General features: G+C 39.8%; 1 protein-coding gene across 1 annotated transcript in view; it reads right to left on the reverse strand.

Moving 5' to 3' along the window:
• The window catches only part of slc45a2 (solute carrier family 45 member 2), a 46,977-nt gene that overhangs the window by 4,565 nt on the left and 23,707 nt on the right, over positions 1-18,705 (reverse strand). Inside the window, exons 5-6 of the mRNA XM_057818134.1 lie at positions 15,729-15,852; positions 13,995-14,200 (exon numbers count right to left, since the gene is read on the reverse strand). Coding sequence (XP_057674117.1) covers positions 13,995-14,200; positions 15,729-15,852 — 330 coding nt within the window. The remainder of the gene's footprint in view (positions 1-13,994; positions 14,201-15,728; positions 15,853-18,705) is intronic.

Raw genomic sequence — 18,705 nt, forward strand, 5'->3', positions numbered from 1 at the left:
CAGCGACTGTCTCTTTGCAAATGAGGCAGACACAGTTGTTGCATGTTTAATTGAAGAAATAGTCCTATATCCACCTATCCTTGAAGCGTCGGCCATCGCAGTCAACTTTTTTTTTTTTTATTGATTGTCGCCATTTTAGAAAATTGGAAGTAAAGGGTCACACGGGGTAATGTTGCTTAGAGTGCTGCTCTTAAAGTTTTTCAAACTTTCGTGAGAATAGGCTGATTTTGTGTGGACAAGATAGTTGTAGATATCAGGGTAGCAGATGTCAGGCAGAGAGGGCGAAGACAGCGGGTCGAAAAATATCGATTTAGGCATCAAATATGGATCTGGCAAATGGATAGATTGAAGCTTTTCCACATAACGCCTTTTATGCAACGCATCCAATGAGTTTACAGCGTCTGAAAGCACCGGGGCTTCCATGAATTGCACTATAAATTGCATGACAAATTGAAACCATTGAGAATACGGATAAACACTGACGGACAATATGGCGGCCGGATACAGCGACACGTCATTCTGTGACGTTGGTGAGTAGGGTCTATAGAAGCAAAAAGGTGCGAGCATGTTGTGACTTTACACTTTTGGAATCAAGTACCTATTTATACATTTCAATTATTAATTAAAACACATTTACCGTATTTTTCGGACGATTAGTCGCATCCGAGTATAAGTCGCACGAGCCATAAAATGCCCAACGAAGAGGAAAAAAAAACATATATAAGTCACACCGGAGTATAAGTCGCAGTTTTGGGGGAAATTTACTTGATAAAATCCAACATATAGAACAGATATGTCATCTTGAAAGGCAATTTAAATAAAAAATACAATAACAAAACAACAAACTGGATAAGTGTACAATATGATAATGTTACATGTAGTGCTGCAACGATTAATTGATTGACTCGAGGAATTGATTAGAAAAAAAAAGATCCGAATTAAATTTTGCTGCCTCGAGTATTTGTTTAAAGTGGCATTGTAATTATTTATTTTGAAAGTGTTTGAATTTAGTTTTATTGATTTGGGTGGATACACTGCCCTCTGGTCGACCTCATCAACATGAGCTAAATTTATGTTTGAGCTAATGTTTTTTTAAATGCATTCGTAATTTAGTTTATAAGTATATTTAGCACATTATTTAATATATGTCTGAACCATTTGTTAAGAATGGCTGAGTGGTTAGCACGTCTGCCTCACAGTTCTGAGATCAAGGGTTCAATCCCAAGCTTTGGCCTTCCTGTGTGGAGTTTGCATGTTCTCCCCGTGCCTGTGTGGGTTTCCTCCAGGAACTCCGGTTTCCTCCCAAAAACATGCAGGGTAGGCTGATTGAACACTCTAAATTACCCGTAGGTGTGAGTGTGTGAGTGAATGGTTGTATGTCTACTTGTGCCCTGTGATTGGCTGGCAACCAGTTCAGGGTGTCCCCTGCCTACTGCCCGTAGTTAGCTGGGATAGGCTCCAGCACCTCCGCGACCCTCGTGAGGAAAAAGCGGCATGGAAAATGAATGAATGAATGAATGTTTGAGGCTTAGCTCAGGTATTTTTTCATGTTCTTTAACCGATTACTCGATTATTCGAACTAATTAGTTCATCGATTAATCGACTACTGAAATAATCGATAGCTGCAGCCCTAGTTACATGATGCATGAAGACGAAATGCGAACGTGGGGGGTATGTGAACGTAACATAGCTATTAAGAACACGCTAACAAGTTTACCAAATCATCAGTGTCACTCCAAAACACCAAAATAACATGTGAAATGATATAATATTGTGTTAATAATTTCACACATAAGCCCCAGCCAAACTAAGAAAAAAACTGTGACTTATAGTCCGAAAAATACAGTATATATTTTCTACATTATTTGTTTTTAAAAAATGCAGCTTATGCAGACATTTTTTCAGATAATCATACATTAATCATAATCGAGGTAAAAAGTTTGATTAATCCCGATCTAGATTTTTTTCCATAATTGCTCAACCCACTGTTGGACTTTAAAGATTCTTGTGGACAAAAGCAGTAATGTTTTACCTGAAGGAAGGGTCTATATTTATTTATTTTTTGTTATTCCCTGACTAAGATGTTTTTTCAGTTATATTTAATTTATTCATTTAGATAGACAATGTTGAGTGGTTTTAAGACAAATGTTTAATTTTTTTGCATTCCTGGATAGTTGAGAGATTATCAACTAGTTTATATTTATTGTGTATGTTAATATAATTCAATTTATGTTCATATTATGCTATTTTAATTTGCTAATAAAATCCAAACATTTATTCTGGAAATGTTCAAATGTTTCTTTAGTAGTTTTTGAAAACAAAGGTTTGAATCGAACGGTGTATCACCTGAACCAATGCACATGGAAGTTGGTATAAGTCAATACAGATTTAGTTTGCCTTGTTCACCCAAACCGTTTGGTCTTATTAATGTCCCATCCCCAGAAAAAGTGGACATGCAGGTTATGCTGTTATATCATACCTTCCAATGTTGAGACAAAACCTACGCCCTTGTGTGTTAGTATGGAAACTGCTTTCAACTGCCCTACTTGCCTTTTCATGGTACACTGACAACACTGACAAAATGACACTTTGACACAATGAAAAGTAGTCTGTGTGCAGCTTATATAATAGAGTTAATTTGTTTTCCCCTCAAAATAACTCAAAATATAGCCATTAATATCCAAACCCTTGGCAACAAAAGTGAGTACACCCCTTAGAAACTACATCCCTAAATGTCCAAAATGAGTACTGCTTGTCATTTTCCCTCCAAAATTTAATGTGACTCGTTAGTGTTACTAAGTCCAGGTGTGCATAGGGAGCAGGTGAGTTTAAATTTGTAGTGCAGCTCTCACACTCTCCCATACTGGTCACTGAAAGTTCCAACATGGCACCACATGGAAAATAACTCTGGGGATCTTAAAAGACGTATTGTTGCTAGGGCTGTCAAAATTATTGTGTTAATGGGCGTTAATTAATTTTTTAAATTAATCACGTTAAAATATTTGACGCAATTAACGCACATGCCCCGCTCAGATTAAAATGACAGCAGTATCATGTCCACTTGTTACTTGTGTTTTTTGTCTCCCTCTGCTGGCGCTTTGGTGAGACTGATTTTATGGGTTGACATCAACATTGGCGAGCTACTAGTTTATTTTTTGATAGAAAATTTTACAATTTTTTTAAAAACGAAAACATTAAGAGGGTTTTTATTCTAAAATTCTATAACTTGTACTAACATTTATCTTTTAAGAACTACAAGTCTTTCTATCCATGGATCGCTTTAACAGAATGTTAATGTTAATGCCATCTTGTGGATTTATTGTTATAATAAACAAATACAGTACTTATGTACAGTATGTTGAATGTATATATCTGTCTTGCGTCTTATCTTTCCATTCCAACAATAATTTACAAAAAAATATGGCAGATTTTATAGATGGTTTGAATTGCGATTAATTACGATTAATTAATTTTTAAGCTGTGATTAACTCGATTAAAAATTTTAACCGTTTAACAGCCCTAATTGTTGCACCACATGAAGATGGCAAAGGCTACAAGAAGAATACTAATACCCTGAAACTGAGCTGCAGCACAGTGGCTAAGATCGTCCAGCGTTTTAAAAAAGCAGGGTCCACTCAGAACAGGCCTCGGGTTGGTCGACCAAAGAAGTTTAGCGCACGTGCTGAGCGTCACATCCAAATGCTTTCTTTGAAAGATCGTCGCAGGAGTGCTGTCAGCATTGCTGCAGAGATTGAAGAGGTGGGGGGTCAGCCTGTTAGTGCTCAGACCATACGCCGCACTTTACATCAAATTGGTGTGCATGGCTGTCACCTCAGGAGGAAATCTCTTCTGAAGACGGTACACAAGAAAGCCCGCAAACAGTTTGCTGTGCATGGATTACTGGCACCATATCCTATGGTCTGATGAGACGAAGATTAATTTGTTTGGTTCCGATGGTCTCAAGCATGTGTGGCACCGACCAGGTGAGGAGTACAAAGATAAGTGTGTCATGCCTACAGTGAAGCATGGTGGTGGGAATGTCATGGTCTGGGGCTGCATGAGTGCTGCAGGTGTTGTGAGAGTTACATTCCATTGAGGCAAACATGAACTCCAACATGTACTGTGAAATACTGCTGCAGAGCATGATCCCTTCCCTCCAGAAACTGGGTCGCAGGGGAGTGTTCCAGCATGACAATGACCCCAAACACACCTTGAAGATGATCACTGCTTTACTGAAGAGGCTGAGTGTAAAGGTGATGGACTGGCCAAGCATGTCTCCAGACTTGAACCCAATATAACATCTTCGGGGGATCCTCAAGCGGAAGGTGGAGGTGCGCGAAGTCTCATATATCCGGCAGCTCCGTGATGTCGTCATGGAGGAGTGGAAGAGCATCCCAGTGGCAACCTGTGACGTTCTGGTCAACTCCATGCCCAGGATAGTAAAGGCAGTTCTGGATAATAGTGGTGGCCACACAAAATATTGACAGTTGATATGTTGTATGTTAATATTGACAACTTTCACTAAGGGGTGTACTCACTTTTGTTGCCAGGGGTTTAGATATTAGAAGCTATATTTTGAGAGGAAAATAAATTAACTGTAATATATAAGCTGCACACAGACTACTTTTCATTGTGTCAAAGTGTCACTTTGTCAGTGTTGTCCCATGAAAAGATATACTTAAATATCTGACGAATTGCAAGGGGTGTGCTCACTTTTGTGACACACTGTATTATAAAAACAGTCAATTAAAGCTGACGTTTTGCCATGTTTGCTCTTTTGAATGTTTACTAGCAGCGACTGCACATGCTTAAAGTGACATGTGCGAGTGCCGACATCATCGGAGTGAGAGTGTTCCATTCATATGGTTGCGGAGCAATCCCACAATCGAATCGTTCCGCTTTGGAGGCTGGAATCAAAAGTGTGCATCTTCGCCTTTCATTTTTGCTGTTACCGTGTAAAGGTGAGGTCATTCCGCAACACAATCGTTGCATCTTGATGTCGCAGCGTTACCATGTAAACGGCCCAATATTCTGTCATATCTGTGAATAATACCGTATTGGCCCGAATATAAGACGGCCCTGATTATAAGACGACCCCCTCTTTTTCAAGACTCAAGTTTGAAAAAAAGACTTTTTGAACACCAAATTAATTTTTATACAGAAAATAATTACAGTACATCTAAAACAAATCATTATAACAATATATTTGAGAGAAAAAGCATGTTATTATGCCTCATTCAAATCTTAATATCTGAACATTTAAATATGTAAACTAAAGTGCAATCACATTCGTAAATGAATTGCTTCTGGTTTTTGAAATGTAAATAAACCAATCTATTGTGATAACACAACAAAATTGCAATAACTGCATTAACCATCAAAGTGAGGTCTAACTGTAACCGTAGTCTTGAAACAAATCTGAATAAGGAAAAACATTGCAATAAAATAATGCAAACTGGTTAAACTTTGAGAGTAGCTGAGATTAGGGATGGGAATTGATACGATTTTTACGATTCCGATTCCATTATCGATATTGCTTAACGATTCGATTCTTTATCGATTATCTTATCGATTCAAATTTGGGGAAAATGAAGAACAAACGTTTTGATTGGCATCGAGTTTGTTTAATCAGAAGTCACAACCTTACAAACTCACAACGAGGTCAAAAGAGGCCGAAGGTCTCAGTGGAAACTGTGGAAATAAGTGGCAAATATACAAGAATGTGTAACATTTTACTGAAACATTTTTCTAATAGAAATAAAAAAAATAAAAAAAATAAGGTAGATATGGCATATACTGTAGGTCGTTGTTCTGCCTTTGGCAATATGTGTTATAGTGTATTATTTACCATTATATTGAAATACATGCCTTTTAGTTTTTAGTGCGCTTTCACGCTCAAGTGGGGGCGCCTTTGCGCTTCCTCACGCGAAGAAGAACGTGCTCACGTAAAGAAGAGCGCGCTTACATGCGAAGAATAAGTGCAGCTCCAAAGCATCCAAGCGAGTGAGTGAGTTAGTGAGAGAGGGAAACACTGCTATGGGCCTATGTTCTTTGTTCATGTTTGTAAAATATCTACAGAGGCAACACCTGTATGTATCATCTTTTGTGTTGTTGTTGTGTGTTTCCCGTCGCAATCGGACACTTAAATCCAGTTGTGTAGTGGATTGACAATGTCCTAATGCTAGCGAACGCATGCTAACCGTTTCTGTTATTACTGTATTAGCAGCTAATCATCGCTGATTTACGTTGATGCGAACCTGTTTGTTATTGGGGACGAAATTGATTTGTTTCACTTCTAGTTTTAGTTTCACTCTTCAAGTGATGGTGTCATAACATAGGCTGAATAAAGTCAGCATATTTTACCAACGTCTTCTGCATTGTCATTTGGGAGTTAAGCTCGCTGTATAGCCAGGACTGAGCCTTTGCGTCTCGGTGAGGACAGTACAGTCGTATTCCCTCCCGATGCCCGATCTCCACCTTGGAATAACTGCAAGTCGCTTTGTTCAAATTTTTCCTCGAGAAGTGAAGACACACTTTCGAGCGTTTGAACTTACGTGCTGTGATTTTTATGTTTACGATTGCAATGCTCGTGCTAAACCATCGTACCTTTCATTTTCACCCACTTTCCTGGTGAAGTGTAGCCAAACTTTGGTGCGAGTGGTTCTTGGCGCCATGCTAGTTTGATGCGTCTGGACAACAAGACACGTCACGTCACGTCACGTGACAACGCAATACGCGTCTTTAGGCATCATTAAAGGGATCGTTAAGGCTTTTTCATTGTGATGTCGGGGCCTCGAAACACTAGGAACCGGTTCGGAATTGGAATCGGATTTCGATTCCCATCCCTAGCTGAGATCTGTTATGACAGAACATTACTCCTCAATTTCAGCATTCGCTTCAATGATATCAGGCGCCATCTAGCGTCGTGAATGGATATAATGTCTAGACCCCGAATATAAGACGACTCCCATTTTTTCAGTCTTATTTCAATGCAGAAAACACCGTCTTATATTCGGGCCAATACGGTATGTGTCACCTTGACACCACCCCCGTTCCCTCTTAGACTGCTCGAAGATCGCTGGGCAACCACTGAGTGATCAAAAAGTGTTCAGTGTGACAATTAAAAAAAGTTGCCGGGCAGGCAGTCCTCTTAAAGCAAATGAAAAAACACAGGTTTGCTGTAATTGGCAGTCAGGAACTGACTGCGGCCATCTGTTTGTAGAATGAATGTTCATCTTCTGGAGACTAAAAGGGGAATGTTTCATCTCTGTATGAAACTGAAAATCATGCAGAGAAAAGAAGCCTGCACTTGATTCAATTTTGTCTCGTTTGAGCTCATTAAATGAGGGACATTTGCTCTTAGGAGCGCCTTCTCTAAAAGGACAAAAAACTTCGCAAAAGGCCTCGGCCTCACTCAAGTTCAATGTTTTGAAACAAGGAAGCGGTATTCATTCTCGATCTTGATGGGTCTGGAGAGTACCTTGAATTTATTTCCATTAGAAGATCAGAAAGTAACTAAAAATTATTCATTATCCCCCAGAGTGCAACAAATGAGTATTTAAAGGTTAAAATGTTGGCAAGGTTTCACATGGTCATTTGTTATTGAAGGAATAGGGAAGTTACATCCAAGCAGTTATTAAGATTAAGTTATTCAGATTCAAAGATATCTTTTTTTTTTTTTTTTTTTAAATTATTATATCAGATCACCTGCTGTTACTACAGATTTTTAAACCTAATGACTGTCTGAGAGTAGTGGTCACCACAGTTGATTCATTGGTTCATCAGAGTAATCCATATTGTTTAGAATGGTGAATAGTGCATTGGGAGGGAAAGCTCGGGTAGAGGAGTGTATGGATATTAGTTTAGGTACTTCATTTAGGTATGTATGTTTAAAGCGGTTCAGAATTTTTGACATTAGGCATTGACATCTTCGAGTTAGCGGGGGTTAAATTAGTCGGTGGAGTTGATTTCAACAAGTTCTGTACAGTTTGTTAGTTAGTTTTTAATTTCAGGGCTCCGGAGTGGCAAGCTAGCACGAGTCAATGGCAAGCCAATAAAAAACGATAATAACAGATCTAACATAGTTAAATAAATTAAGAAATGCAGATCGTTGTTCAAAATACCCATGCTGCCATAACAATGTCACACCAAACTGCCGTAATTAATTCATTTTAGCAGGACTATTTATTTATTTATTTATTTTATGCATAATGCGACCACACTAGAGAGTGCTCATGCTGCGTTCGAGGAAGGTGGGAAGTCGGACTTTTCCCACTCGGATGGTATCAGTTGTGACCTCAAAGCGTTCCAAGCGTTTTTTATTTTGGCCATCAAAAGACATGTTGACCTGCAGCAAACATGGCTCCTCGTAAGCGATCAAATAGTGGAGGAAAAATGACGACTAAGGTAAATAGACCAGACTATAATCTGCCTTCTTTAGTTTTACGATTGACGGTCTGTTTTTCGATGGGCAGCGCATTTTGTAGAGTGACGTCTGATTGAAGCTACTCGTGAAGTCAGGGTACTTTTTCTTCGCGACTAGGGCCTCCCAGTTCGAGTGCCGTTCCAATGATATTTTTCCTGGTCGGAGGACGGGAAACTCCGATTTCCCACCTTTCTCAAATTCAGTATCAGTCTACAGCAGGGGTCCCCAAACCTTTTCCTGTGAGGGCCACATAACTTTTCCCTTCTCTGATGAGGGGCCGGGGTCAGTTTGTAACAGAAAAAGTGTGACGATTGCAGGAGTGCCTAAATGTAAAAATTTTTTATTGTTTTTCAGAAAGGCACAGTCAAATAACCCTTTCTGGATTCTTCACGGAACAAAAGTAAATATAATATAATATAATATAATATAATATAATATAATATAATATAATATAATATAATATAATATAATATAATATAATATAATATAATATAATATAATATAATAACAATATTAATTAAATACATAATAACCAAATAACCCTCTCTGGGATCCTCACAGAATAAAGCCAGGAAATAAATAACACTATTGAAAAAAAAAAAAAAAACAATTTTTTTTTGTTCAGGGGGCCGGACCAAATGTGGAGGCCGGCCGTATCCGGCCCGCGGGCCGTAATTTGGGGACCCCTGGTCCATAGAGTCTTGACTAAAGAACGGAAACGTAATGAAACGTGCATTTAGAGGCTGTGGAAACAGAAGAAATGGGCAAATGAGAGTTTCCACGAATTCCCAAAGAACAATGAACAATATAGTGCTGCAACGATTAATCGATTAACTTGAGTATTCGACTAAAAAAAAAAAAAAAAAAAAGATTCAAATTAAATTTTGCTGCTTTGAGTATTCGTTTAATTAAAGTGACATTGTAATGGTATATTTTGAAAGTGTTTGTACTTAGTTTTATTGATTTGGGTGGATACACTGCCCTCTAGTCTGCCTCATTTCACATGGCTGAATCCAGCTGCTCCATGTTAAGAACAACATAAGACAGGTTTTTGTTTGCGCCAATGTTGTTTTGAATGCATTCGTAGTTTATAGGCCATTTTTTGTGGGAATATGTGTCTAAACCTTTTACTGAGAGCATTGTTAAAAAACTAAAAATAAAAACAAAAAGTTTGCGTTTTATAGCATTTAAGCTAGCTAGCGAACTTTTGCTATGTAAGCTAATTGTTCTTTTGTTGTACATAGATCCTTATCTATCTTTTTATACCGTTTGAGGCTCAGCTAAGGTATTCTAATTTTTCGTGTTCCTCATCCGATTACTTGATTATTCGAACTAACTAGTTCATCAATTAATCGACTACTAAAATAATCGATAGCTACAGCCCTAGAACAATACAAATTGGATTTTTGCTGCTGGCGTCGACATAAACACACCGGTGGAAAAAATATCACTCCGCTCTGCAGCCTGTTACCTACAGAGCTACTGGATTAAAAATTTTGCTGTTCATACTGCAGTTATTCACATGCAATGGTAAGTTTTGGTAACTTTTTGGTAACTTCATCATGAAAACATCACCAACACTATTGATTGCATGGGTCATTTTTTTTTTTTTTTTTTTTTACTGGCATGGTAGGACGGGCTCTTTGACTCGCGTTAGCTTAGCCCCTCCGGAGCCCTGAAAATAACAAATAACTAACTAACTGCACGGAATTTGTTGAAATAAACTCCACCGACTAATTAAACCCCGCTAACTGGAAGATTCAACCCAATGTCAAAAATACTTCCGCTTTAAGTATGTGTGGCCTGAGGAGGGAGGGTGAATGTGGTTTTTCCAAAAAGATATAAAGGAGAAAAAATGAATTGAGATTAGCAGGGTATCGCTCCATCTAGTCTCAAGTATCAGTCCTCCCATCCCAGTTATTATGTCTCACCTATTCCTACTAATGGATTTTAGGAGAATTTGAGATGAGAATCCCAAATTTGTATCCTGACCGCTACAAAAGACTTCTATGAGCAGCAAAACCTTCCACTGGGTAAAAACACTGCTCAAAAAAATAAAGGGAACACTAGCGTAACATGTTGCAGATCTGAATGAATGAAATATTTTTATTCAATACTTTGTTCTTTCCATAGTTGAATGTGCTGACAACAAAGTCACAACAAAATTATTCATGAAAATCAAACGTATCAACCCACTGAGGTTTGGATTTGGAGTTGTACTCAAAATTAAAGTGGAAAAACACTACACCACAGGCTGATCCAACTTTGATGTAATGTTAGTCAAAATGAGGCTCAGTAGTGAGTGTGGCCTCCACGTGCCTGTATGACCTCCCTACAAAGCCTGGACATGCTCCTGATGGGAGGGTGAATGTTCTCCTGAGAGATCTTCTCCCAGATCTGGACCAGAGCATCACTGACCTCCTGGACAGTTTGAGGAGTAACCTTGCGGTTGTAGGAGATTCCAGGAGAAAGACTCCAGGAGAGCTGGATAGGGCCATAGAAGGTCCTTAAACCCTTAGCAGGATTGGTATCCTCTCCTTTGTTCAAGGAGGAACAGGATGAGCACTGCCATAGCCCTACAAAATGACCTCCAGCAGGCCACGGGTGTAAATGTTTTTGACCAAACAATCAGAAACGGGCATCATGAGGATGGCCTGAAGGCCCAACGACCTGTAGTGAGCCCTGTGCTCACTGCCCAGGACCGTAGAGCTCGATTGGCATTTGCCATAGACCACAAGAATTTGCAACTACGCCACTGGCTCTGTGCTCTTCACCGATGAAAGCAGGTTCAACCTGAGCACATGCGACAGACGTGAAAGGGTCCAGAGATCCTGTGGAGGATCTCTCCGGATCTCTTATGTTGCCTACAACTTCATCCAGGCATATCCCTGGAAGGACAAACAGACCTGGCACTCTGACTGCTATTAGGTATCGGGGTGAAATCCTTGGACCCATGGTCATAAGCTACGCTTTTGCAGTGGGACCTGGGTTCCTCCTAGTCCATGACAATGCCCACCCTCATGTGACTGTGAGTATGCAAGCAGTTCCTGAAGGAAGAAGGAACTGATAACATTGACTGGCCCCCGCATGCGCCTGACCTAAATCAAATAGGACAGCTCTGTGACATTATGGTTAGGTCCACCTGGCGCTGCCAGGTTAATCCCTAGACTGTCCAAGAGCTCAGTGATGCCCTGGTCCAGATCTGGGAGGAGATCCCCCAGGACACCCACCGTCGTCTCATTAGGAGCATGCCCAGGCATTGTAGGGAGGTCATACAGGCAACAACTCCAACAACTCCAGAACCAGACCTCCATGGGTTAATGCATTTGATTTTCATCGATAATTTTTGTGTGGTTTAGTTGTCAGCACATTCAACTATGGAAAGAACAAAGTATTGATAAAAAATATTTCATTCATTCATATCTACAATGTGTTACTTTAGTGTTCCCCTGATTTTTTATAGCAGTGTACACCGATCCTCTGAGCTCGATTGTTGATTTTTTTTTTTCTTGTGTCACAGCTGATTAATTGATGAATAGGAAACGTGAGCTTGAATGCATTCATTCCGGATTGTGTAGCTCCTTCAGACTTGTCGGTCAATACATTGCTCTTATGAATTGCATTGACTCATTGGTGCCGGAACATCTCATTTTCAGAATGTTCAGTCAATGAGTGTTGACTTGGTATCAGACCTTACATCAGGGAGGGCATGTGTTCGGCTAAAGGGGCTTTGACATTGGATCCCTGCAAATTATGCATGTTAGTCTCATTAAAGATAGAAAATGGACTAATGGACTTTTGTTTTTCAAAACGAACACTTTCATTATCCTTGACATTTCCCAGTTGATTGCAAATAGCATATTGGGCACCTTGCTCTAAATGTTATTCTTGCAATTTTGCCTCGCAAACGATGAGCCACAAATTTACAAAGTAACATTATACACAGTGTATATACAGTGGGGCAAATAAGTATTTAGTCAACTACTAATTGTGCAAGTTCTCCCACTTGAAAATATTAGAGAGGCGTGTAATTGTCAACAGGGGTAAACCTCAAGCATGAGAGACAGAATGTGAAAAAAAAAAAACAGAAAATCACATTGTTTGATTTTTAAAGAATTTATTTGCAAATCATGGTGGAAAATAAGTATTTGGTCAATACCAAAAGTTCATCTCAATACTTTGTTATGTACCCTTTGTTAGCAATAACAGAGGCCAAACGTTTTCTGTAACTCTTCACAAGCTTTTCACACACTGTTGCTGGTATTTTGGCCCATTCCTCCATGCAGCTCTCCGCTAGAGTAGTGATGTTTTGGGGCTGTCGTTGGGCAACACGGACTTTCAACTCCCTCCACAGATTTTCTATGTGGCTGAGATCTGGAGACTGGCTAAGCCACTCCAGGACCTTGAAATGCTTCTTACGAAACCACTCCTTTGTTGCCCTGGTTGTGTGTTTGGGATCATTGTCATGCTGAAAGACCCAGCCACGTCTCATCTTCAATGCCCTTGCTGATGGAAGGAGATTTTAACTCAAAATCTGTCAATACATGGCCCCATTCATTCTTTCCTTTACACAGATCAGTCGTGCTGGTCCCTTTGCAGAAAAACAGCCCCAAAGAATGATGTTTCCACCCCCATGCTTCACAGTGGGTATGGTGTTCTTCGGATGCAATTCAGTATTCTTTCTCCTCCAATCACGAGAACCTCTGTTTCTACCAAAAAGTTCTATTTTGGTTTCATCTGACCATAACACATTCTCCCAGTCCTCTTCTGGATCATCCAAATGCTCTTGCGAACTGGAGACGGGCCTGGACGTGTACTTTCTTCAGCAGGGGGACACGCCTGGCAGTGCAGGATTTGAGTCCCTGGCGGCGCATTGTGTTACTGATAGTAGCCTTTGTTACTGTGGTCCCAGCTCTGTGTAGGTCATTCACTAGGTCCCCCCGTGTGGTTCTGGGATTTTTGCTGACCGTTCTTGTTATCATTTTGACGCCAAGGGGTGAGATCTTGCATGCAGAACCAGATCGAGGGAGATTATCAGTGGTCTTGTATGTCTTCCATTTTCTAACAAATGCTCCCACAGTTGATTTCTTTACACCAAGCGTTTTACCTATTCCAGATTCAGACTTTCCAGCCTGGTGCAGGTCTACAATTTTGTCTCTGGTTTCCTGCAACACCTCTTTGGTCTTGGCCATTGTGGAGTTTGGAGTGTGACTGACTGAGATTGTGGACAGGTGTCTTTTATACCGATAATGAGTTTGCCATTAATACAGGTAACGAGTGGAGCCTCGTTAGACCTCATTAGAAGAAGTTAGACCTCTTTGACAGCCAGAAATCTTGCTTGTTTGTAGGTGAACAAATACTTATTTTCCACTCTAAATTGGAAATAAATTCTTTAAAAATCAAACAATGTGATTTTCTGTTTTTTTCCCACATTCTGTCTCTCATGGTTGAGGTTTACCCATGTTGGCAATTACAGGCCTCTCTAATCTTTTCAAGTAGGAGAACTTGCACAATTGGTGATTGACTAAATACTTATTTGCCCCACTGTATTATACACTGTAAGACTTACCTCCTCCTCACGCTGGTACTCTGCGATGAGATTGAAGGGGATAGTGTAGAGGGTGCTGGACATGACGCCAAAGACACTGCACAGGACGAGTGTAGTGATGACGTTGGGAAAGAGGCCGATGAGGCTGGTGCCCAGGCCGAACACAAAGTAACCCATGAAGTACAAACCCTTCAGCCCCAGGTAGGGCAGCAGGAAGCGCTGCACATCTGCACAAAATAACACACAATATTCGTAGAATTGATATAAGATGTTGCAGATAAATTCCTTTGAGAGTAACGCAAACGCAACCAAATTGAACACTCGAGAGGATGTTGTCAATCCTGCCAAGGATTCAACCTGTGCTGCCAGTCAAGTCATTATCTGAGTGGATCTCAGATTGAATCCTAATGGCCAAAAGAAGGTGAACTAACAGTGTTCGGTACCTATTCTCATAATTGTCAAAAAAATTAGGTACCAAACATGTGAGAGTTAATAATAATAATAATTAGGACTGTCAAACAATTAAAAATTTTAATCGAGTTAATCACAGCTTAAAAATTAATTAATCGTAATTAATCGCAATTCAAAACATTTCTAAAATATGCCATATTTTTCTGGAAATGATTGTTGGAATGGAAAGATAATACACAAGACGGACATAAAGATTCAACATACTGTACATAAGTACTGTATTTGTTTATTATAACAATAAATCCACAAGATGGCATTAAGATTATTAAAATGTATGTGTATTTTGCATAGCTATTTGAGTGGGAATGCCAGTTCTCTTTGCATTGAGCGCTTTTCTTTTTGTGAACAGTTTTTTTAGGGATAGGAATATTATTTTTGTTGTGCTTTCACTAAATGATACTGTAGCAACTTAACTGTTCCGCCGAAATGCATGATGGGAAGTTGGGCAACCATGACTGTCAGTGGTGGCTGCAAATGGTATGCAGTATGTTCTGCATTGTGTTCACTGAGGCGTGTTAAGAAAGTCTCCTGCTCCGCCCAAATGCATGATGGAAAGTTGGTCAACCATGACTGTCAGTGGTGGCTGCAAAAGGTATACGGTATGTTCTGCGTGGACATAGAGGTCATTACGTGATCTGGCCACATTGGGTAAGGCAGCAATGTGCCAATAGGCATCGAGTCTGCCGGAAATCAACGGAAGAAGAAGAAGAAGAAGTGTTCACATAGGCGTGTTAAGAAAACGATCGTCTCTTGCTCCGCCCAAATGCATGATGGGAAGTTGGGCAACCATGACTGTTAGTAGTGGCTGATTAAGCCAATAAAAGGCGCGGTCCAATGAACCTGTGTCTACTCGCATTTGTCTGCCTTTTCGGTCTCAGTGTGTTAAAACGGCGTCATTGTAAACTGTTTGAGGCAACGCATTAACGGGTCATTCCGTCCATGCATTAATTGCGTCAAATATTTTAACGTGTTTACTTAAAAAAAATTAATTACCGCCTGTTAACGCGATAAATTTGACGGCCCTAATAATAATAAGCCTCTCTCAAAACTTCTACATCGTAAGCCTTTAGATAGTGCTCTTTTAGAGTCCATGGACGTGCAGTGTGGCCTCTGGAGTAGTTCATTTGCATGGAAGCACCTCTTCAAGCATACTTACTAAGATAAGTGGGAAGCGTGGGCTTAAAAATGTATCCTTCTCCATCCCCATACGGCACACGCTCTCTTTACAAAATCTGTCAAATCTCACATATTTATTGCCTTGAAACACACATCAACTGCACTTACAGGAGAAAAGAGCCGATGACACTGCATTGATACACAAGCCCCAGCAGCCGATTTCCACACCACGCTCATATGTAGCATAGGCAGTGGAGTTGTGCTCTGCATACGGGTCCCCCTTGTAGACAATCTGCAAAGAAGAAACAAAAATGTGAAAACATTTTTAATCAAAGCATCGTTTGATAGCAGCATGTCAGATGCCCGCCTGCTGCGATTTCATCTCATTATCTCCTTTTATAAAGGCTTATTTTTGAATGAACAGAGAGCTCCAAGCCAAGGTAGGGATAAAATGCAACTCTCTGATGTCCCATGTCCTTTCTGTGGTGAGTAAGCATACACCTCAACACCCTAATATCAATGAATACAAATGCTCCATTTCACGGCTCACCAGCTAGTAGTCATGTATGATTGCAACAGAGGTATCTTCATAGGGAGTAAGAGCATAAAGTCTGATGAGACTTTTTTTGTCTTCAAAGGGTACTTGGAAATTACACTTGAAAATTGATGTCTAATGGGAACCTTGGACTTAAAGACTTGTAGGCTCTTATAAGCCAGAAAAACTGTGAGCGAAGTGAGCGGTCTGATGTTGGAGAGTTGCTGATGCCGCTGTTATTTTGTTTATTATTTTCTATTGTTGCCACAATAAAGTGGGAAAGTAATCACCGACTCCTCTCCTTTCTATTTCCCCATTCGGGGCCATTACAATATATATATTTTTTTTTACGTCGTCGGGCGGAGTTACAGTAGGAAGGAAGGAAGGAGTAGGTAGAAAGTTTTTGGTCGTGTGCAGATGAGCGAAGTATTGCTCCGTCGCGTTCAAAAACTGGTAGGATTTCTAGCCATCAACGACCTAGCTGTCCGTGACAGTGTGGACCCCAGCACGTCTACTGCACATCATTTGGTTAGATTTGTCAAGTGTCGATATACTTGAAAGTGGCCTTTCTATTTTATCCATATGTGACGACCGTCAATCCTCCTCCTGTGTTTTATTCCAACACATTGTTGAGAACAGCAAGGTGGCTAATGGGTAAAAATCCGAGCAGTTCTTGAACGCGACACGATTAGCTATCCAACAACAGCGCAATGGTGTCAAGCAAGTTTTAACGTCATCTCCAAACGAAACACTCGTCGCTTCAAAACAAGTCGATGGACTATTTTGTTCGCCTTCGTGAAAACACAGAGAAACAAACAACTTTTTTGATAAAAACTACGAAGGTAAATGAGAAAGCCCTCAAAGCCAGTTACTTTATTGCTAAAACCAAAAAGTCCCACATCGTGACAGAGACATTAAGTAATACTACCTGCCTGCAAAGCCATTGTCTGCGAGATGCTCGGCCCTGATGTGGTTAAAGACATTGTTCAAGTCCCCCTGTCTGATCATTCTGAGCTTTTTCAAGCCTAACTGCTATAAAAATAAATAAATAAATAAAAACAGAGAAAGACTGAGAGCTGCTGAAGAATAAGGACATCGACTTTGTGTTCATCTAAACAGGCTTAAGTTTCACACTGAGTAAGTATACATACTGAGAAATTATTTTAAAATTAAATATACTCTACAGAAAATAATTTTGGAACATTTTTGGTTTGTGGTGTGCCGCGAGATCTTTTCCAATGTAAAAACTTTCTGTGAGTCAAAAAAGGTTGAAAAACACTGTAATAAGCCACAATTGTTCTCCATTACTAAAATATGTTATTAGAAACACATAAAATATTGCTATTGATTTAAAAATCCATAATATTTAGTACAAGTTTTGACCTACGGAGGGCGCCATGTTTCATGCGCGCAATAGACGCTCGGTGCGATGACGTAGTTTGTCGCTGTCACTTGACGATATACCGGTGTTCTGCAATTCCTTCCTACGCGGCGAGACGTCCAGAACATGCGCGCATTGATAAAAAGCGGTGAGTACGTACTATATGTGTTTGCATGTGTTTCCCTCTCATATTTTAAGCCTTGTGTTTTCTTGTGGTAGCTTTACAGTAGATTGTTGATCTGTTGATCACATTAGTCACGTAGTGTATTTAACCCACCCTTATTTGATATTACTACATTTGAGTATTTTCTTAAGGCATCTTTAGTACTCTATGTTCTGTCTGTATGCATCCAAACAAAACAAGCTGAAAGCGCACGATAGTACTTTGTGTCGAATTTGCCTCTTGTAGGATGTTTCACCGGTGTGGCAGATTTTGGCAAAACACAGGTTTTGTCCTACTTTAGTTTCTTCTCATCCCGTCTTTCCTGTTCATTTTGCTTTTGCTGCTCGTTTTGTGAAATATCGACATTGCTGTCAAGCTCATTAATGTTCCTCTCGGGTTTAAATTGAAGGGCTGAACAGATGACATGTTTATTATGTCACTCGAGTCACACTCTGAAAGGCCGGCAGAGTAACCCAGTGATGTCACCGCTCTGCGACGTCAACAACAGTGGCGATCTACTAGGTAAACCAATTTTACAACTTCTATAAAAACAAAAACATCAAGATGAGTTTTAATATCAAATTATTTTAACTCATAGTATCATTTATCTTTTAAGATCCCTTTAATAGATACAGTGGTAACTCTACTTACGAACGTCTCTACAACCATTATTTTCAGGTCACGACATGTTTAAACTAGAAAATATTGTCTCTTGTTAAGAGAGACATTACAGGTTACGAGAGGCAAAAATACTATACATATACTGTATAATACTATACAATACTGTAAAAGATACGTATGTACGTTCTGCTTTTAAATGTTGCGCAATAAGATCCTGCTGCCCTATTTTTTCATTGCAAGCAAAATAAATGAAGATATTATTACCAAAGCATTTTTAATTACAATCATTTTGTGGGAGAAATTGAGCATTATCTGACAGAGTTGCAGGGCTGTCAATACTTTTGGCCAGCAATGTAGGCAAACTGCAGCTTTTGGAATATGTAAAAAGGTTGTCCGCCCAATTGCCTGACTGAGCGGTCCACTGTCCAACAAAGCCAAAGCAGCC

This window comes from Corythoichthys intestinalis, chromosome 17, assembly GCF_030265065.1.
Source record: "Corythoichthys intestinalis isolate RoL2023-P3 chromosome 17, ASM3026506v1, whole genome shotgun sequence".
In the NCBI taxonomy this organism is placed as follows: Eukaryota; Metazoa; Chordata; class Actinopteri; order Syngnathiformes; family Syngnathidae; genus Corythoichthys; species Corythoichthys intestinalis.